Source organism: Hipposideros armiger, unplaced genomic scaffold, assembly GCF_001890085.2.
Source record: "Hipposideros armiger isolate ML-2016 unplaced genomic scaffold, ASM189008v1 scaffold_48, whole genome shotgun sequence".
NCBI lineage: Eukaryota > Metazoa > Chordata > Mammalia > Chiroptera > Hipposideridae > Hipposideros > Hipposideros armiger.
This window is the reverse complement of record NW_017731398.1, coordinates 1,674,719-1,696,704: the sequence shown is the minus strand read 5'-3', so window position 1 is coordinate 1,696,704 and position 21,986 is coordinate 1,674,719. Positions and strand designations below refer to the sequence as shown.

At 46.7% G+C, this 21,986-nt stretch overlaps 1 protein-coding gene across 6 annotated transcripts in view; it reads left to right on the top strand.

The window, feature by feature from the left end:
• Window positions 1-21,986, top strand: part of CPEB1 (cytoplasmic polyadenylation element binding protein 1) — a 48,129-nt gene that overhangs the window by 9,542 nt on the left and 16,601 nt on the right. For 2 of the 6 annotated variants that reach the window (XM_019640235.1, XM_019640236.1), the window contains exon 2: window positions 14,770-14,958. In XM_019640235.1, coding sequence (XP_019495780.1) covers window positions 14,770-14,958 — 189 coding nt within the window. Of the gene's footprint in view, window positions 1-13,982; window positions 14,104-14,212; window positions 14,403-14,441; window positions 14,547-14,769; window positions 14,959-21,986 lie in introns of those variants that run through there. The other 4 variants (XM_019640234.1, XM_019640232.1, XM_019640231.1 and 1 more) reach the window with 4 other exon arrangements.

The window sequence follows — 21,986 nt, the reverse complement described above, 5'->3', positions numbered from 1 at the left end:
GGCTTCTGGACGGCCGCTCACATTGGCTGCTGGCCGCTCGTGCTGCCTGCTGACTACACACGGTAGCCCATGGCAACCCACTGCAGCAGGAGCTGCAGCCTACGCCATCGCTGTCGACTCACAGCAGCCCAGCTCCAGGTTGAGCTGTTTATCAGCATCTTAGATGTGGAGGGCAGTGTCACTGGCCCTCATATGTGGGATCCAAACCGGGACCCTCTGGTGTCCCAAGCCAGTTCTTAACCATCGTGCCACTCGGCCGGCCCTGGCAGCTCTATTTTTAATTGTTTGAGGCACCTCCATACTGTTTTCCACAGTGGCTGTACCAATTTGTAATCCCACCAACAGTGCACAAGGAAGGGTTCCCTTTTCTCCATATCCTTGCCAACACTTATTATTACTTGGTTGGTTTTTTTTTTTGGTTTTTTCTTTTTATAGTAACCATTCTTACAGGTGTGAAGTGGTATCTCATTTTGGTTTTGATTTGTGCTTCCCTGATGATTAATGATGTTGAGCATATTTTCATGTACCTACTGGCCATCTGAATATCATGTTTGGGAAAATGTCTATTCAGATCCTCTGCCCGTATTAAAATCAGATTATTTTTTTGCTATTGAGTATGAGTTCTTTCTTTTGGATATTAACCCCTTGCCAGACACATGATTTGCGAACATTTTCTCCCATTTATTGGTTACCTTTTTATTTTGTTGATGATAGAATTAACATGTGTTGTTTTAATATATTTTTAACTCAAAATATTACTTTAACATGTGATTTATATAAAAAATTTTAATGAGGTATTTTATGATCTTTTTTCATACTAAGCCTTCATACTGCAGTATATATACTTTAAAAATTTTTACTGATACGTAATTGATACACATTGTATGTGTACAACATAATTTGATAGATGTATTAATTACAAAATGATATGCAGAAATAATTGATACGTGTTTGGGTTTCACAAAATTTAAAGTTGAAAATGTAGATTCACATGCTTAAGTTGTTCTGAACCAAAGTTAAACATTTTTCAGTAACACTCAAGTTACCAGTTTTTAAATTTTAATTAATTTAGAATTCATTTCCCCAGTTGTAGTAGCTACTTTTTAAGTGCCTAGTGGCCTCATGTGGCTAGTGGGTTCTGAATTGGACATGGGCACTTCTCGAGGAATATTTGACAGACTGGCAGGCCAGTGAGTGGCATCACCCCTTTTTCTTCCAACTTAGGGCTCATCAGCCTGGGTGTGCTTGTGCCCTCGGCTGTGTACGAGAAATTGCCGCTGTCATGCTTACTGTGGGGTGTTGTGGGGATGACTTCCATTGCACCTATGATGTCTCTTTATGAGACTGTCAGGGTTTGACCAGGAAGCAGAACCACGATAAGGACTGTGGACTAAGGAGTTTGTTACAGGACTTAGACATTACACAACTGAGGGAGGAATGGGGGTTGAAAGATCAGGCAAGTGTTACTCACCAGCCCTCCTGCAGCATTGCTGGACAGTAGATGGACGGTTGGGACAGAAATCCAGGCGTACGTAGCTCAGGTGTGAAGGGGAGCAGAAGGAGACTGTTGCCACTGCAGCTGGTGGTGGGCCAGGCCCTTGCTCTTGTCTCCAGGGACTGCTGTGGGGCAGAGAGCTACGTGTGGAATGGAGGGGAGAGAACAGGTGCAAGCTGGAACCTGCCAGCCTCTCTCTCTGCCCCTAACCGGCCAGCTCTGCCTACCAGGCTCTTTGTTTTTCTCAGCCCACCTCCAGGTAAGATCACCTGTAGAGAGGGGCAGAGAACAACCTGGACTTGAGGAGAGATGTGCAAATACAGAAGAGCTGCAGTGGAAAGTGGGAGGGGAAGCCAACCCGTGAAAAGAAATACATATTATGAGATGGTTCTAGAGCCCCTCTGCAGACTCTGCCCTTTTTCTCACTCTGTAAAGTAGGGAATGTGATGTTTAATTTCTAAATTCCTTGGTCTGCATGGTACCATCCCCATCTGCTGGAATGTCAGGGCTTTGCCACTAAAAGCTAAGGCTTCATTATGTCTCGATGACAGGGAGGATTACTCCCACTTTAGTGTGTGCGTTCAGTTTCCAAATGTAGACGTTTTACATCTTTTTGATTGAAGGAGAAATGAGTACAATTATGGGGGGAGAGGGAACTATGCAGAGATCAAAGGTTAAGGCTTTTGGAATCAGTACTAGGGAGGATGTTTCTGCTGTGAAATGAGGGGCTTGGACGAAGTAGACTACTAGGTCCCTTCTATTTTTTTAAATATTTTATTGGGGATTTGGGGGAGGGGAATAGACAAGTTGCTCTCCTTTTGTTCTTCAGTCTAGTAGTGGAGGATGTTGCTTCACTGGCCCATGTTGGTATTATCATTGCGCTCTTCCCGGGTGAGGCAGTCACTCGCTGGCCATTGGATGGCAGCTCACGACAGCTCACGCCCACTGCCGACCAGCCCCACTGCAGCCTACGCCGTTATGGGCAACTCATGGCAGCCCAGCTCCAGGTCGAGCTGTTGTTCACCATCTTAGCTGTAGAGGGCGCAGCATCACTGGCCTGCATGTGGGATCCGAACCAGGGCCCTGCTGCTCAGAGTTGGCGTCCCAAGCCAACTCCTAACCAACGCGCCATGTGGCCGACCCAGGTCCCTTCTATTTTTAATATTCTGTGGTTTATTGTATTTAAATTGAATTATAATCCTAATTTTATATTGGTGTTGAACTCCTAATGTCAAATTTAAAATCTTTTAGTATGGACTTTGCTTTGTAAAAATTGAAACATTTTTTTCAAAATTTTTTAGGGGATGTTAAATCTGAGTTAACCTTAACTCTGTTTAGTAACTTGTGTTTTTTTCTTACTACAATGATATGTTCATTGTAAAAAATTCTGCAGAAAACAAATTAGAATGAAAAAAAATCATATGACATCCCACTACCCGGAGATAACTACTCTTAACATTTTAGTATATCTCTCCGGTGTTTTTCTTATATACATTTATTATAGTGAATGCTTTATGAACACACCAGGTAGTAATTTGCCTCCTTCTTTTCCTTTTCTCTTTCTGTGTCATTTATTTTCTATGTCTTTTTCTAGGCTACGTAGCATTTTACTGTGTAGAGAGATGCATTATGGGATTCTTAACCTGACTCCATGGGTAGAATTCAGGGAATAGAATTACTTGGGCAGGTAAAAATTTAGATCTTTATTTTTCACCAGTGTCTAACTAAAATGTAGCATTTTTTTCTATTGGAAATGTGGGCAGCAAATCACAATGATATTAGCCCGACCTAATACTTTGGCAGTGATCATCATCATCAATAGGACAATTGGACATTTTATATCTGATTCCTTCACAGTTGTTGCACATACTTCTTGAAATGTTTACACTATTTCACTATTTCATCACTATTTCAAAGTTCTGGTCACTGTTTTACATATTTAACAATACTGTGCTTAGAATGTATCCATGGGCTTTAGCAGACTACCAAATGGTTTATGGTACAAAAAGTCTCACACTGTTGAAGACCGTTTGCTTAAAAAGGTATCTATTTTAAACAGTAGTAGAAGTACCTGAAGTTAAAACTTTTGCCTACACCTGTGATTACTGGGATCTAGTATAAATCTCTAAAAGTAAAATTGTTTCATCAAATACGTTATCTTTTAAAGCTTTTAGTGCACATGTCAGATTACCCTCCCGAAATAATGTACTAATTTACTCTCTTTTTGTTGTATATGAAAGCACTCAATCCTTTTTAAATCACTAGCTTTTATCTCATATTCTCTAGATCTGTTGTGATTGGGCACTGTTGGGACCTCCAATTTGGTGTCATATTCAAGGAACTTGTGCAGACCTGAAATGTGAACACTGTAGCATCAGGCGAAGTAACATGTCATTGTTTTGGATTATACTAGTTTTACACACAGCTTGGGAACACCACCTGGACAGCATGTTGTATTCCAGGACTGGAGTCTCTAAGAAACTCTACTTCAGAAACCCCCACACCAGAGGCCATAGATTAGGTAGAGGTTGACTTGGGTTAAGCAGTCATGATTTTTTGCTCTCCATAGGGAAGAAGTTAAATTGTCACCTTCAAAATAGTGTGTTCACATGGCACTGGAATCTTGGAAACAGGTGGTTGTGAAATTGTCATTCTGCTGAGTAAGTGGGAGCCTGGAAGGTGGGTAATAGGCCTTGGGAGGAGCTAGTATGAAGAATGGAACTCCAGGTAGAAAGGGAGGGATTTAGTACAAAGCTCCATGGCGACCTCAGTGGAGAAAAGAGAACGGATTCATTAATGAGTTACTGATAATACAAGTCTGAGTTGGGATGTGTGCGAGTGTAGACGTGGGCTGAGAACGTGCCCCAGAGCAGGAGAGGCAGGAGAGACGGTTGGTCCCTGCCACCTAGTAGCTTTGTCACTTTGGTCCGCTCTGGGCCTTGTTAGCTCTCCAGTAAAGGAGAGAAGATTTAACCAGCTGGTTTTTAGCTCCTTTCCTGCTTCCCTTTGTGGCCAACTCTCTTTCGCCTGGTGCTGGGGCATTAGGGGCTTTTGTCCCAGAGTCTTACCCTGCTGTGTAATTACATGTTTGGTCAGTCCTTGCCAAATTACACAGAACACTCTTACTTGCAAATGATCAAACACTTTATTACAACTAACTTTAGCAAAATGAGGGATGTTTTAGAAGGCCGTTGTTCAGAGCGTAGAAAGAAATCTGAAACACTAAGGACGCTGAACCCAGGGCCTCCACTTTCGTCAAGATCCTGTCTCTCTGCTACCTCTCTCCCAGGATGGGTTTCATTTTCCCCTTCTGCACAATTTCCTATTATCTGAGGGAGGGGGCTATGCTCACATCCTCTGGCGCCATGAAGTAAGAAAATGGCTCTTCCTCCACTAGATCCAATTAGAAAAATCTCAAGAAAGGACTCCTAATTAGCTTGGTTTGAGTTGTGCCCATACCTGGGCTGGTCTCTGCAGCCATAGGGATAGGTTATTCTGGCCCAGGTTGGGTCAGATGCCCAGCTATGGACCATCACAGTGATCAGTGAGGCAGGCTCCTTCAAGAAGATGGCATGTGCTTTCAGGACCCCTGAGATAACATAGGAAGAAACAGTTCAAAAGCTGGTGTAGGGGAGATTCTTAAAAACATCATCTCAAGGATTCATGGACTAGGCAGCAGTGTCTTCAGACAATGGTTACAGTGCACAAACGTGCAAGTGCTTAACGCCTCTGAATTGTACACTGAAAAGTGGTAACATTTTATGTTGTGCATATTTTTCCACAATAAAAACCATGTTTAAAAGTATATGCTCCTTGCACATTTAACCTGGTACCTAATTTTCATCGGAAGTGAAAATGTATCCAGTGGAATGGAAATAGTAGAGATTGGTACCTATCATTTATTTAAAAATATGTAAAGCAGTTCTTCAGCAGTGGGGAATTTTTCATTATTCGTTGCCTTTTTACTCATATTTCTAGTCTACGTCTTCCACAGATTTTTATCCTAATGTAATATTTTACAGTTGAGTCTTCTGTGGATCATGTTCTACTTCTCTGCAACAAAAATAGTACATAAATTGAAATTTTAAATTATTTTCCGTGACTAAAAGGCTGTACGTGTTCTGGATCACTGTGGCCATTGATTGCTAGGACAATTGATTAAGACAATGTAAATGTTAACAAATTTTGATAAAATTTTACTTTTATTTAATTTTTGTTTATTGGAAATGTTTCTTGATGAGATAACTGCGGCATTTAAAAAACTCGTGCCATATTAGATGACTCACTTGTTCCTGGAATGACTCAGAATTTTCAACACCAAATATATTCCCATTATTTGTTTTTAGAGATCTGTGCTCTGAGTAAACTTGTTCACATAAATAAGTAGATGGGAAGTGAAGGCATTGGAGCAGTGTTGCTCAATTGTTTGAACTCCTTGAGTTCTGTGCAAAAAATCAGCCAGCTATTTTTATTTTGGTTATTTACTTGCTGACAGTTCCATTTAATTAATTAATCTTTCATATTTGTTGAGAAGGAGGAACTAAAAACCATCCAAGGGCCGGCCGAGTGGCTCAGTTTGTTAAGAGCTCGCTCAAGAGCGCGAGCTGTGAGCAACAGTGGTTTGATGCCTGGCCTGAGCTGAGCTGCCGCTGAGCTGCTAACAGGTCAGCTGAGCAGGATGGCTCAGCTTAAAAAAAAAAAAAAAAGTCCCAAGTTGTAAAAAGATTTGTTACCTAAGTCATCAGTCAGTGAATTTCTCAGTTTTTTAAAAGTATACTAACAATGCTTTATGAAGATTTCAGAGGATTACTAATTATGCCTGTTATTCTTTCACTTAGAGACAACCTTGTTTAACTCAGTTTACCTAAAGAATTGAGAAAGTTAAAATATTGTTAATTTGTAAATATATTTTTGCCAACACATTATTTTTAAATGCTGCTAATCCTATTACTTGTTCTAAGTATGTTTTGTCAAGACCTTGGATCTGTAGATTTTAACTTGCTCTACATAAGGAAAATGTCAACCATAAAATCGGATGTAATGTAGTCAGTTCTTATTGTCAAACCAGTTAGTTCAGTTAGATTTGCTTTTTGTTAAAATGTCTGATTTCATTTCCCCCCAGCATTTTATTATGAACATTTTCAAGCATACAGAAAAGCTAAATGACTTATAAAATGAACACCTGTACCCACCACCTAGATTCTACAATCAGCATTTTGTTGTATTTGCTTTATCACATAACCATTTATCCCCCTAATCGTTTATCAATCTATCTGGTTTTTATGATGCATTTCAAAGTAAGTTGTAGGCATGGATATAATTCACCCCTAAAGACTTCCAGCATGCATATTATTAACTAATGTTCAGTATTTGTTTACAATTTTTTAAGGTAAAATGTATGCACAGTGAAATGCACAAATCTTTTGTGTATCATTAGGTGCATTCTGACAAATGCACTTTGACTTTACGTAAAATTAAAACGAGTATAATAAAACCAGTTTACCCGAGGCTGATTGATAGAAATAAGAGTTAAGTTCTTATGGCATATTTCTAGTCATCAAAACATCACCGGACTTCTAAGTAAAGACCCAAAACACTTCTGATATTAAACACTGAAATAAATGTGAGCTATACATATAATTCAGAAAAATGAATAAAAACAAGGTAATGATTTTCAGCCCACTTATTCCAGCTCAGGGTCAAGGGTGGCTGCAGCTTCTCCCAGCAGCTCGGCACCAGGTGAGACCGGACCCTGGACAGGATGGCCATGCATCACAGGGCCACCCACACCCACAGTCATCAGACTGGGACAGTTTAGACATGCCATTCACCTCACGTGCACATCTTTGGGACGTGGGAGGAAACCGGGACTCTGGAGAAAACCCATGCAGACCTGGGGAGAACGTGGACACTCACACAGACAACAGCCCTTCTAGGAATGATTTTTGTTTTTTTCACATCGACAATATAACGGAAGGACATCGAACAAAACTGTGTTATTCGAGGACCTGCTGTGCTGTCTCTATTCATGTGCAGGTCTTTTGTAGGCATACCCTTTCCTTCCTCGTGGTCGAACATCTGGGAGTAGAATTGCTGGGTCATAGGATAGTGTATGTTTAATTGTATCAGAAATTGCTGATCTTTTTCTTTTTTTAAAGATTTTTGTTGGGGAATTGAGGAAGGGGACCAGCCAAGTTGTTGTTCTTCAATCTTCATTGTGGAGGGCTCCAGTCGCCATCTGGCTTCCTGTTGGCAGCTCGTGGCCTCTAAGCTCAAGGTGCTGTGTTCAATCTTAGTTGCGGGTGGGCATAGCCATCATCCCATGCAGGAGTCGAACCAGCAGCTTTGTTGTTAAGAGCACAGGCTCTATCCACTGAGCCATCCAAGCGGCAGCTCAGCTCAAGGTGCCGAGTTCCGTCTTAGTTGCCCACCATCAAACAGGCAATCTTGTTGTTACACCAGCTGAGCCATCCTGCCACCTGTTGGCAGCTCAGTGACAGCTCAGCTCAGGTGTAGCATCACTGGCCCATGTGGGAATCAAACCAGCGGCCCTGTTGCTCAGAGCTCGTGCTCTTAAGCCAACTCTTAACCAACTGAGCCACTCGGCTGGCCCGGCTGACCTTTTTCAAAAGAGTTGTACCATCCTACAGAAACGTATGGAAGTTCTGACCAACAACACCAAGTGTTGGCCAAGTGTGATGAAGCAGCCTTTCATTTTAGCTGTCTGATGGTGGTAGTATCTCATTGTGGTTTAATTTGTGTTTCTTTGATGACTAATGATGGTGAGCCCTTTTTTCAGGGCTTACTAGCCAATTATATATCTGTGTAAAATGCTGTTTCAAGATTTCGTGCCCTTTAAAAAATTGTTTTTTTCTTTCACTTTGGAGATGTTAAGATTTCCTGTGTACTCTACATACCATTGTAGCCATTTGTTAGATATGGTCTCAGATATTTTCTCCTATTTGGTAGCTTGCCATATGATCTTCTTAATGGTGTCTTGATGAGCTGAAGTTTTTAATTTTGTTTAAGTGTAATTTATCAAAATTTTCCCCTAGTGATCATTGCTTTCTGTGTACTCTATAGGAAGCCTTCGCACTCCACTTTACCCTAGGCACCCCCTTACCCCAAGTCACAAAGATCGCCTGTGTTTTCTTAGAGAAACTTTATAGTTCTGACTTTTACACATAGGTCTCTCTGATCTATGTTAAATTAATGTTTATATATGCTGTGAGGTAGGGGGGTGAAGGTTCATTTGGTTGTTGCAGCACCATTTGTTAAAGTCTTTTCCCCACTGACTTGCTTGAAGGCAGGTATCTTATTGGGGTCAGTTTGACTATGCAGAGCAATTTTGTGGGAATTAGCTTTTGAACAAGATTGAATCTTCCAGTATGTGAACATGGAATATGACACTGTAAAATCTAAACATATGTGATACTTATTTTAAGAAATATTATAGAAATCACTTTGAAACAATTTACTGAATTCATTTGAAGATTATTAAGAGCAGCCGAGACTAAAATAACACTATGATTATATTTTTATAGTGGGGAGTACAAAGTAAACCTAATGTTCTCTCTTACATCTTAATCTGTAATGTGATTTTTAGCATATAGCTAAAATCTTAAGGAAGCTTTCCTTGAATATTCTGCATCATGCATTCCGTCTCTCCTGAACCACTGTTGCACTAATTATAATTAGCACCCAGGTTAATAATAAGTTGCTCTCTAGTGTGTGAGCTTCCGGAGAGTTCAGCCTTTAATGTTTGGTGAATAGCGCAAGGGACAGTTAACGAGTCAGCAGGGCCTGAAATTGGCTTTGATCTCAGTGGCAACAGGGAACCATTGAAGGTACTTGCTTAGGAGAATGAACACCAGAAGGGAAGAGATGTTGAGTAAGAATGGGATGAATTACCTGGAAGAGAGAATCTAGGGTACAAAAACCATCTTAAACTTCTACTCAAAGTGGTCAGACCCAATCACTTGGGTGTTTGTTAGAAATGCAAATTCTGGGGCCTGACCCAGATCCACTGAATCAGAATCAGTGTTTTCAACAGATTCCCGAGCCATCGTGTGCCCACTAAGGTTTGAGAAGTACTGCTCTAGAGAAATTTGCGGCCTCCCTCGTGTCAAGGCCCATAATGCAAACAGAGTAGTTGAAATGACCTTCACAGATGTCTGACTTCTCTCATGTTTGTTCTTTAAGTTGCCAGAATGGATTTTCAAAATCATCATTTTGGTTTCCTTTATTTTGGGTGGAGAAAATAGTCTTCCAAACAGCATTTTTATAAACAGTCTCAGAAATGTTACTTTATGGGCTTGTTAAAACTTTAAGAACCATAAATCACTGATGTAAGTAGTCTCAGCTGACTATAAAGCCAGTCTGTCATGTGAAAGAATCTAATGGGGATAAATGACTCAACGCCCTATCTCTGCTATTCCCATGGACTGGAATTTAGGGATGAAGACAAGATTTTATAGGAGAGCTTAAGTGTGGTTGCTGTACACACTATAACAGTGTGCTTGTTTAAAATCTGAGGAGGAAAAAGAAAGCAGAGGACTAGTTTTATTTTGTATTGTTAGAAAGTTTGTGTAGTAACTAAAGGAAAATAAATCCATTAGAGCCTGCTACTGTCACACATTAGCTGTATTTTTCTGTTCCTTTACCAACGTTGTCCTTCAAAATACAGACTTTTCACGTAACTTATAATCATGGTATAGATGCAGCTTTGTATTCTGCTATGTCATACAGCACATTTCCCTGCCTCCCAACTCTTCCTCTTCCCTTCTATTCCAGCTGTTCTTTCTCCTCTTCCTCCATCCCTGACCTCCCTAGCTCTGATCCCTGGTTCATCTTGGGCCTCTCCCACATTATTTCCTGTTTAAGAGTTTACTGATTCCTCACTGTGTGCCTGAGCATCAGTTTCTTATTGCAGCCTCAGCTTATCCTGGCTCTGCTAGCCCCAGACACACCTTGCTTACCTTCTCCTCTGCTACCTCCTCAAAACTAGATCTGTTTTTCATACGATCAGCTCGTGACACATCTGCTCAGTTCTCCCAGGGTCCTCACTGAGGGATTTGCAGTCACCACCCACCTGCTTTTACAATGGAGTCTGCCCTAACGGTTTCACAGGAGGGGCCTAAAAGCACTGTCTTCCCCTACCTGCCAGATACTCTCAAGGTGACAGCTGCAGAGGATCCTGAGCAATTGGCAGCTAAGTTTGGTAGCACAGGGGTCAGAGGATAGATGGGGGTTTTTATGCTGAGGATGCAAAAGATCAGAGAGCAGGTGACCCCACTTTGAGCCAGGGAGCTAGAGTTCCTGGCTCACCTCTGCATTTTGAGTCTGCCAGGGGATGCTTTATCTTAGACTGTGGCAAACTTTGAACTTTGGGTCAGTTTACTTATTTCCCTGAGTCGTTCTGTTGCTAAGAAATTTGGCAGATTAACTATAAAGAATATAACTGATGGGCCGGCCGAGTGGTTCATTAGTTAAAAGTTGGCTTGGGACACCGGCTCTGAGCAGTAGGACCCTGGTTCGGATCCCACATGAGGGCCAGTGATGATGCGCCCTCTATAGCTAAGATGGTGAACAACAGCTCGACCTGGAGCTGGGCTGCCGTGAGGCGCCGGCAACGGCGTAGGCTGCAGTAGAGCTGTAGTGGGCTGCCATAAGCTACCATGTGTGGCTGGCAGCTGGCATGAGCTACCAAGAGCTGCTGTGAGCGGCCGTCCAGTGGCCGGTGACCGATCTGCCTCACCTGGGAAAAGCACAATGATAATACCAACATGGGCCAGTGAAGAGACGTCCTCTACAACTAGACTGAAGAACAAAAGGGCAGCAACTTGTCTGTTCCCCTTCCCCGATCCCCCAACGCTGTTCCCCTCCCGCAATTCCCCAATTAAAAAAATAATATATATAAAAAAAAGAGATAACTGATATTTTCAAAGGGAAATGATTTTGAACCAAATTAAGGAACTTAAATCAGAAACTTTGTGTAAGTATTGAGAAAAGACATTTAAGGTGAGTCATTGTTCAAATAGATTGCCTTAAAATGAGAATTACCACTTCATCCTGTGCTGGTTACTGAAGATAGCTTTTAGCATCTAGTTGTCTAGTTGGTGCTTGACAAAAAGAATATCAAGGATATTCTCCAATAAAAAGGGGCAAGTTCCTGTTTAGCATCAGATGTGAGTTTGAGAAAGAATGGTGGGCTTTTGCTCATGAAAATCAGCCTTTGCTTTTCAGACCTTTGAGCTCACTGCATATTAGCCTGTGTTGACAGTTTGCTTCTCAAACTTTCTTCCAATATAAAGAGTGAAGAGGTGGAGCAGAATGGGTAGGATGGAGAGATGGGATCAGGAAGCCGTTAGAGAGGAGGGTGTGTAAGTAAAATGGTTCTGACCACAGATGGCTGCAGACAGAGTGATGATGCTTCCCCATCACCTAGGACAGTCACTGTTTAAGCTGCTGTCCTGCTGTGATTATTAATATTGTTCCTTTTCTCTCGAAAGTGTCTTGGTTCGGATGATAAATTATTTGGTCACCCTACTGCAAATAAAATACTTCATGCCAGACACTGTACCAGATGCTTTCTGTAATCCTCACAGAACACCTGAAAGGTAGCTGCCGTTGCCACTTTGCAGATGAAAAAGATGCTCAGAAAGTCTAGGTCATGTGACTGAGATCACTCAGCGGCAGACGTGGTCAGCAAAGTAAGATCTGTCTGACTTGTAACGCGAGTTCACTTTTCCCAGCCTGCCACACTGAGGGTTTAACGGGTATGGCCTCCTGCATTTTAGAATCCAGTGAAGGAGTCCTACAATGGTAGTGGAAGCCTTTATGTGGAAGAGACATTGTGAGAGAGAGTGGACAAGAATAAAGGTGATTGTCTGCAGTGGGGATGCTGGGAGTGGAGGCAGAGGTGGTGCTACAGGCTCCTAGACGCGTGTGGCCATTTGTTCCTAAATGTCCTGCAACAGACCTCTCTCAGGCCTGGAGTCTTTGGGTTGCGGGTGGGAAGGTGCTGCTGGTTATACAGGTAAGGACTGCTCAGATTTGATGTGTGTACCTATCAAGTGGGAGTCTCGTTGGAGTGTAGACACATTCCATAGGTCTCCGTCGGGTCCTGAGAGCCCGTATTTATCACCCGCTCCCGGGCAGTGAGAGGAGTCGAGTTGATGATTAGGTTCTCTCGGCCTGGGCCATGGGGGTTACCATAGACACAGATGCCCTGATTTTAGAGGGAAGGAGAGAAATGGTTGCTTCTACACACAGAGACCGTCACATTGGGGTGGAAGGGACTGGACAGATAACTAGTTTAGGGGGAAATGGGCACTGAAATGTGGATGTTTATAAAGGAAGCACTATGTTTTGTAATGAATACGTACGGATTATGTTCAAAGTATGTTCTTAGCCTGGGGGAAGGGTGGCGTAGGGAGCAGGGTGAGATGGGGGCTGCAGCAGCACAGTGAGTTCTTGCTAGGCCTGTGCAGGCTATGGCAGACACAGAAGGAGCAAGCAGAGTATTTACAGCCAGACAGGAACAAAGTGGATACATGACACAGCAGCAAAGCTCTTAAAAGCCCTCCAAGGGAGGAGTCCCTCCCACAGACTGGCCATTCCCCTCCAGGCTGAGACTCTGGGCCTGTGGACATGAGCTACTGCAGGAGGCGCTGGCCAGTATTTGGTGCCTGACAGCATTAGCCCTCCTTCTGTCCACCTCGGACCCTGTCACGGGCGGCAGGCCCCAGGTGGGCTTGCTCCTTGCGTCTGGTTACTTCTTCTATAACGTGGGAGAACAGCAGGGCGGAGTGCTGCCAGCCTGGGCTGGGGGGAGCAGCCAGCCTGTTGGGGCTGGGGTGCTTGCCCTCCCTCGGTTCTGAGGGTCATGTTGGAAAAGGACTGATGCAGGAGAGGATGGATGTTGGCGAGAAGGCGATGGCGGAGGTTCCAGAAGCTCTGGGCAGAGCTGGTCTTTATTGCTGGAGCTGTGAGTGGCCACAGAAATAGGGCCTTGGCCCTGGCAATACCCCTGAGAGAGGGCGCAGGCAACTAAAGTCATCACAGCTGGCAGCACAGCAGTGAGGCTCGAGGCTCCTGGGAGGGCAAGAGAAAGAGTCTTGACAGAGCGGAGTGATGCGAGCTGAGCGTGGGTTTTCCATGGGGCATAAGACTGCTTCTGCTGCTGTTTCTCTTGCTTTGGTCTGTCAGGCGCTGGGGAGTGTCTCGTCTGTCTGTGTCCACAGTTGCAGGAGGGAGGGAGGCACTGGACCTGACAGATCTGCTCATGACTAATGCCCATCCTTTTGGGGTGAGGGGACCAGAGAAGGAATTATCCTAGTTGGGGCAGATGTTACTGGGCGTGTGGGTGTGGGCCATACCGAGAGCAGCCTGGCAGCTCCCCTCCTGCTGCCAGCGCTGACCCCTTTCCTCTGTGATAAGCTGTTCCAGACAAGCCCGGAGCACCAGGCGCTGGTCCCCAGGGTCCAAGTGTGCAGTGTTTTTCTGAAGGTTATCCCATTCCTCGGTGGAAAACCCTGCTGTGTCAGGGTACTGCTCGGGTCGCTTGGAGCACACACACGGACTGTTGCTGGCAGGACTGTGGAGCTGTGCGTAGGGCTGCAAAATCAGGGCTTGAGCAAGCAGCTGGAGAGAGTCCAGGACTAGAGTGTTTTTGGGTTTGGGGGTGGAGAGCAGAGGAAGGGAGCGGGCGGGGCAGGAGGGCAGAGCTACATAGGCAGGCAGGCGCTGCTTGGGCTCCGCTGTCAGCACAGAGGACCTCAGTCGTGCCTGAGGGCCGCTTGGCCACCATTGCCGGAGACCGGAGGGCGCCGCCTCGCAACCCTGACTTACCGGCACTGGACCCGGACTGTTCCAAGTGGCTGTTGTGCTATCTTTTCCCTGGGAGGCAAGTCTCCTCCCTGTCGTCCCCTCCTGCTCCTCCCCCGTTCCGTGAGGGATGTTGCCGCTCTCTCGTGCTCGCTCGGCTCAGCCGGCTGATGTCACTGGCAGCGGGGAGCATCGGCAGCCTGATCACACGCTGGCCCAGTCTGTAATGCGGACGGGATAGGGGTGTATGTGTGGGGAGGGGGCTGCATGGCCTCTGCTCTTGCTCTGACGCCCCCAAAAGTGCAGAGGCAGTGGCTGCAGCATTCAGCCTGCTTGGATGTCTGGTCCTTAAGCCTAGGAAACTATTATTAATATTTATTGTTGATAATCCTGGGGCAGAGACAGCCCTTAACTCTGGGGTTTTGCTGTCCTCCTGTCCAAAACAGACTTCCCGGACTCTGAAGAAACAGTTTCAAGCAGGATGCTTTTCCCCACCTCTGCGCAAGATTCTCCCCGTGGCCTCCCAGATGCAAATGACTTGTGCCTTGGCCTGCAGTCCCTCAGCCTCACAGGCTGGGACCGACCCTGGAGCACCCAGGACTCGGATTCCTCAGCCCAGAGCAGCACACACTCGGGTGAGTGCCAGGAAACGAGTTGCCTGGGGGAGGGGGCGCATGGGTGGCAAGCGAAGATGTCCACAGCAACAGTTGTTCTGTTCCCCTTTGCATCCCCCCCACCAACAGACACACACACACACACACAACATGGAGCTGTTTCGCAGGAGATGGAGATGCTGCTGGCTCTGCGTGTGCAGGACAGATGGTTGCTCGTAAAGGCAGGCACGGCTCCTCCACGTACCCTGACAGATTCCCTGGAGTTGTTCGTCTGCACCTGGGGTGGCCCTGAGAAAGGTCCCCAAGGTGACAGCCTTATGCAGAAAAGATCCAGATAAACCTCCTGGTACCCAGGCCTGTCTCAGAGATGATGAAGCAAAACACTTTGGGGCGGGGGAGGGGACTTCAGAGGCTGATGACTGGATGTCCAGACTCTGTTTCTCAGTGGCTTTTAATGTATGAAGGATGGATGGTTCCTGATGGTGGCAAGCGAAGAATTATAACCTCAAATGAGGCTGGGTAATCCTGGGATATCGGAATTGGCTTAACATAGGTTCAGAGCATTGATCCTGGAAGAGGGTAGGTTAGCAGGGTGGAGTGACAGCTACGGAGGGGTTTTTTTTTCTTTCTTTGTGTTAAGGGTATCCAAGTGGAAGAGCCACTCCCCTTTAGGATTCCTAGTCACTTGGAAGGATTTGATGGGGACAAATTGAAGGGGCTTCTTGGCCACCCCTTGAACTGCTCCTGCTCAGACCTTCCCATTCCCCATTTATTTCTCTCTGGTGTTACCAAGTGGGGAGGGTTGTCTAGATGCAAGTCTTGGAGTATTCAGGAAGAAATGTGAACTTAAGAAATACTATAGGTATACTTAAAACCTACATATTTGGCTTTATGTAGGTTACACCGTAATACTTATGAGGATGGGAAGGTGGGATGGGGGGGCAGCCTTTTGCTGTTGGTGCTGACAGTGGGAGTCACTGAGCTGCTCCCCTTCCCTTGCCTCCCCCACTCCAGAAACTGGCAGTCATGGCAGCAGGGTACCGCCTTGCTGATTTCTCTGGCCGCTACCCTGTTTGGCGCAGGTCTTTTTTTAGAATGCTTTGCAGAGCCTGGGACTGTTGTGTCTGCTGGCATTTTAATGCCCAGTAGTTTGGGTGAAATCCCATTGGATTGGGGGTAGAGGTTTGGGGCTTTTTTATTTGGTTGCGGGTAGGGAAGAGCTTTGCCTTAAGTAACTACCTCCGGGTTAAGGTAGAATTTCTTGGAGTACTGGCCTTCAGCTAACTCAGGTTTTCCAGAAAGGTTGGGCTGCCCTCTTCCCCTGGGCGAGGGAAGCGTGGTGTCCCTTTTGGTATCCTGTGCTTGGAGATCCTGGCCTGGAGGCCATGCTAGTTTCCTTTATGTGGTATTCTTGAAGCCAACCTGGGTGGCCTGCAAAGCTGTCCTTGTTCCCTGTCCCCCTGCACCAGGAGATGGGCACCTGTCTGTGGCGGTCAGTGTCCGACCAGGGCTGGTCGTTCACTGCTGTCAGATTGGGGCGTGGTCCTTGTTTGGCTCTGGTTTGTCTTAGCTACAAGGGTCCTTCTGAAATGTAGCCCAGCCCACAGATGTGCAGGAGGGCCCATTCTTGGGGCTTGGAGAGCTTGGCCTGCAAGTACTGTGAAATTAGGCAGTAAAAAATAGCTTGGGATATTACTCAGCAATAAAAAAGAATGAAGTCCTGCCATTTGCAACCACATAGATGGAGACCTAGAGAGTATTATGCTCAATGAATTAAGTCAGACAGAAAGACAAACACCAGGTGATTTCACTTATATGTAAAATCTAAAACACAAAACAGACTCATAGATAGAGAACAAACTGATGGCTGCCAGGGTGGGGTTTGGGGAATGGGTGAAAAAGGTGAAGGGGAGTAAGAGGTACAAACTTCCAGTTACAAAATAAATAAGTCACGGGGATGTAATGTACAGCAGAGGGAATATAGTTAAGATTATCGTAATAACTGTGGTGCCAGATGGGTACTAGATTTATCGGGGTGATCACATCACAAGGTGTATAAATGTCAAATCACTATGTTATACACCTGAAACTAATAGAATATTGTATGTCAACTACAGTTTAAAAAATAATAATAATAACTTGGGTGCAGCCATGATTTCCCTAGCTTCCCCACCACCTGAGAGGCCCGTGCTTCTAGTTGTTTGTCTCTGAACTGGGATGGGTTTACCTTCCATCCCAAGTACTGTCGTGATAAATATGACATGATTCAGTGGCTCAGGGAGGGACTGCAGTCGGTGGCCCTGGCACTCCTAGGCACCCGAGGGTGGCTCCGGTAGTGGGATCTGGCTACAGGCAGGGTTAGTGTGGGTATGCTTTCCTCTCCGATGGTTGAAGACACACCCGTCCCTAACCCCATGTTGTCCTTGGACTTCGGAGCTGTGGTGATGGCCATCTCTCCTTCCCCGAGTTCTGGGCCTTCTTGGAAAGCCCACAGTGAGGGTGTGTCTCCTGGAGTGGAATGCCGCCCTCCGCTGCCAGCTGCAGTGCCGGATCGGGTACCCGTGCCAGCAGTGCGGGAACAGGCAGCCCACACTCCACTGCGTACACTGCCTTCCCATCTGAAGACCAACCAGCTCCGATTCCTGATGGAGGGAGGAGGTATTCAGGCAGCTCTGGGAGTCATCCCTGCAGATAGTTGGGTGCCCTGCTGTCTCTACGTAGAGCAGGGTGCAGGCTTATTCCCCGGGCTCTCCTTGGTGATATATGGCTTCACATCTGACCATCTTCCACCACTCTTAAGTATTGAGCAGTGTGGGGCGCAAGGATGGAGATAGCAGGGCTCTTGACTGAAAAATCTTGGCTGAAAACTCATTCAACAAACATTGAGCACGAGCTATATGCCAGGCGCTGTGTTGGGCACTGGGGATAACCTCGTGAGTAAAATTGTTACCCTTAAAAATCCCCATGACCACTAAGGGAAAACAGATGGGAAAGTATACCAAACGCAGTCTGATAGTTGCTGTGCTGGGTGTTCTGCATGGTGATGACCTTCCATTGGGTTCTCAGCACGATGCTGGTACATGGGGACCTTTCTCCAAGGGCTACGGTTCTGCTGCTGCTTGCATTTCATTGGCCTCAGAGGCCTGCAGGAAGACCCTGGGGTAGAATCTGGTTTGGAGAGTTGTGCTTGCAACGCCAGCATTGGTTTGGATGTGGCCCTTTGTGGGGTCCTTCCCTTCTAGACAGTGCCTGCCCTGAGGCCTCATCTCTTGCTGGGAAGACAAATGTTAGAAGTGGGTTTTCCCCAAGCCCCCAGTGGCATGTGCTCAGGGCTGCCTTTGTCCTACCTGCAGTGTCTCAAGCCCTGCAGTGGAACAGCAGGTCATCCTTAGTGTCCTAGGATGGGGGTACAGGGACAATAACCAGCATTACTGACTGCTTCCTTGTGCTGAGTACATCGTGTGATGTTAATGCTTGCACCATCCTGTAAAATGGGTACTATTATTGCTCCTGTCCTAAAGATGAGGAAATAGGCTCACAGAGGTTGCCACGTGCCGAGAGTGACACAACTACCAGAATTCCAACCCAGGTCTCTGTGGTTCCAAACCTCTTCTGCTTTCAGTTACACCTGTGTTGCCATGAGCAGAACCCTAACGTGTTGGGTAAGAGCACTCATTCTAAGGCATCTCCATCTACGCCAGAGGTGATGTGTTCCCTGCTGAGATCCCTAAGGCCCCAGGCACATGACTGGCAGTCCTGACTCCCTGTCCTCCTGAGTCTCAGCTCGTCCTCTGTGCCACCCGATGGATTGTCTTCCTGCCTTCCCCCAGGTGACTCTTTTGCATGCGGCATAACTCAGCAAGAAGTGGGGTGACCGAGCATCCACATTGGGGGACCTGGAAACGAGGACCCCCAGTGCTGCCTTGAACCGAAGCCCTGGGGCAGACCAAATGCTCCGTGTGAGGGTGCCAGAGGACATGTCCTGTTTCCTGCACCCTCCTGTTGAGTCTCCGTGGGGATTAGCATGTTTGCCCTCTCTGGTTTCTGCCCTAACTACTGGTCAGTGAGTGGTGTGTCCCTATGCTGTCACTCGCAGGCTCCCCATTCGTCTGCAGGCTAGATCGGCTGGATAAGAGGGGAGTTTTCTGCATTTTGCTTCTGCTGCTGCTTTGCTTCCAAACAACCTTTCAAAGGCAGAGCCCAAAATAGGTCGGGCTCCTCCTCTGTGTGACATGGACTTTCCGGGCCCCAGGTCTCTTGCAAATAGTGGTGGACAGCTCTCCAGCACTACTCCCAGCACATAGCACAGTGCCTGGTCGTGGCTTTTGACAAGTACGTACTGAATGGGTGATGAGCCACTGTGCTAATCCTTGGTGTTTTTGAACTGCAGAATTAAAACTAGGCCTCCCCCAGTCTCTGCCTCCTACTTGTATTGATCTCCTGGGTGGACAGATTTTTCAAAGACTAGTGTGTCTCTGAGCCCTCAGAGCTTCCAGGACATGGTGGTGCATTTACAGAAAGTTTTTTGTCATGCACTGGAGCACGAGTTCTGTCCTGGAGTCAGCTAATCTATTGAGGAGTCGCTTTTAGTGCAGGGGACCCTGGGAAGCATTGTGACAATGGGGCATCCCCGAGGAGGGAAAAAGTTGAGGTGGTTGAGTGCAGGGACAGTGTGCGCTCACTGTACGTGGGACTTGGATACGTCCTTCTTCGGGCACTGAAAGTTGTCCAGCAATCAAGGCTGGGCAGAAAGGCTGTGCTGGATACCCCCTCGGGCCTGTGGGATCCAGTGTCGGTGGAGGGAGCTCAGACTCAAAAGGTTGCCCCCTGAATTGGGGTGTGGTGTCGAGTTCAGGGTGGGGGCCAGGAACGAGTGCTACCCTCCCACTTGCTACCCCTGTGCCTTCAGATGGATTTTGAGCAGACAAGTTAGAACCAAGGGTTGGGGTAGGGAAGGAGGGGTCCCAGGGTATGCGGCCTTATGCACTGGGCTCGGAGGGATAGCTCCTGGTCTGGGTTTTTCCTGTGACCACTCGCATTAGGTAACAAGCACCTGACCGTGATGTCTGGGCCTGGTCTCTCCTGAGCTGAGCTCAGGCTCAGACAGGATCTTCAGTGCAGGCATCTGGTGTGAAGCTTTTCTGCCATTACTGCCACCCTCAGACTCTGGGTGCCTTTGTGCTCTTGGGCAAGGCTTCAGGAAATTCAAATGGTGACTCAGCTGTAAAACCCACAGGAGCTGGGGTGAAAGTGGAGAAAGTTAACAATCGGTCTAAAAATATTACTGCTGATTTGGTCTCTTGTATCCTCTGAGGTAGCATTAATGAGCTGGAACCTTCTGCCAGGTCCTCTCCTTCCTGACTTCCCGGAGAGCTGTGTGTCGCTGATACTGGTTCCTGCCAGCTTGTGAGCGGGGATGGGTGCGCCTCTGTTCCAGGAAGAGCACCCTGGTCTTCTTAGTCTCTTTCAGAGGACAGGCTTTGCTCTTCCATTGGCCACCAGGGCTGGAGGCACCTGGGAACTCTCCGACTTTCTATCTGTGGCCCCTGAGTTGTGGGGGTCAGGATAGGTACAGCGGTTCTCAACCTTTCACAGGGGTCGCCTAAGACCATCGGAAAACACATCTTTTCGATGGTCTTAGGAACCGAGATACTGCTCCTCTATCCGTCTCCAGGCCCACATGCGGATAACGCCCACATACGAGTACCCGGCGACCCCTGTGAAAGGGTCCTTCGACCCCCAAAGGGGTCGCGGCCCACAGGTTGAGAACCGCTGGGATAGGACTTCTCCCACCGCCCACCCACCCCTTAAGCTTCATACTTGACATCTGTTCTTGCTGAAGCTCTGTGCCCTGTACTGGGACTGGAGTTGGAGATCAGTCACTGGCCTGCATTGTGGACCTGTCACTTCCACAGGGTTCAGGTTATGTGGTTTAGAGAGTGCCTTTTCCAGCAGGGTAGTTCCTGCTTCAAGTTAGGAAGCGGGGAACCTCAGTTACTCTCTGTTTTGCTCCTTCCTTCCTGATTCCCAGTGGGTGCAAGTTTGCTGCTTAGCCTTACACGGGGGAAGTGTGGCTTCCTGGGCTGAGCTGAGAGCAAGACAGGTCCCGTTCTGGAAACGAGCTCCCACCTTCCCTGGGCGCCCAGTGTCTGCTGCTTTTCTTTATTTGATCTGTGGATATTCAGAAGAACCACCTGGCCAGGCCCTGTGTGAGGTTGGCCTCCAGAGGGACAGTCAGGTCACTCCAGGGCATTTGACCATGGGTGATGGTTTTCAGAAACGTAACTGCTAAAAGCAGTGGGTTGAAGGAAATGTCAAACCACCTGGGAAATCCCTGGCATCTTGATAGTAGGTTTTCTTGTCCTCCCTGTATCTTCTAGTCACATTTCTTCTATATCCTTGACCCCTCCCAGTTTAATATTTGCAGCAAACTGATGCACGGAAGTACTGCTGTGACCCAAGTGTGTTAACTGCGGGCGCCCTGATCTCCTGCCTGTGCCAATGGTTGTCCTTTTCTAGGCCATCACCCCCCGCTTTCCCTTTTCTCCTCTGTGGCTGTCGCATGTTCAGGGAGGCTCGCTCCCTGTCCTTAAACCCAGAAGCCGCGTTAGTGGCTGTGAGGGTCCCAACAGATTCTGGGGACGATTGGGCAGGGGACAGTGACTCTGCAGCCTGTATCTGTATGTGTTTAGTCATCTTTGAAGAAAGTATTTGAAACTACTGGCAGGAGTATTGTGACAAATTTGATGTGGCAAGTAGCTACGTCTCAGCCTCGGTTTTGGTGTTGGGCTGGGGAAGGAGGAACTAAGGTTTTTCTCCCCGCTAATTCTGAGTTGCATCTAAGTCAGCATTGTGTCCTTAAACTGGATAACGGGGATAGAAAGGGCATGGCCTCAGTGGGCATCCTGGCTCTGAGGCCTGGGCTAGTCCCCTTCCTTCAGGATGTCCAGCAGACACTGATGCCCTGTGTCCTGCCAGGTGTGGAGCTAAGGACTGTTGGGTGGGTTCTAAGGATGCCGATGGTGTGGCTGGCTGAGAAGGCAGAACTT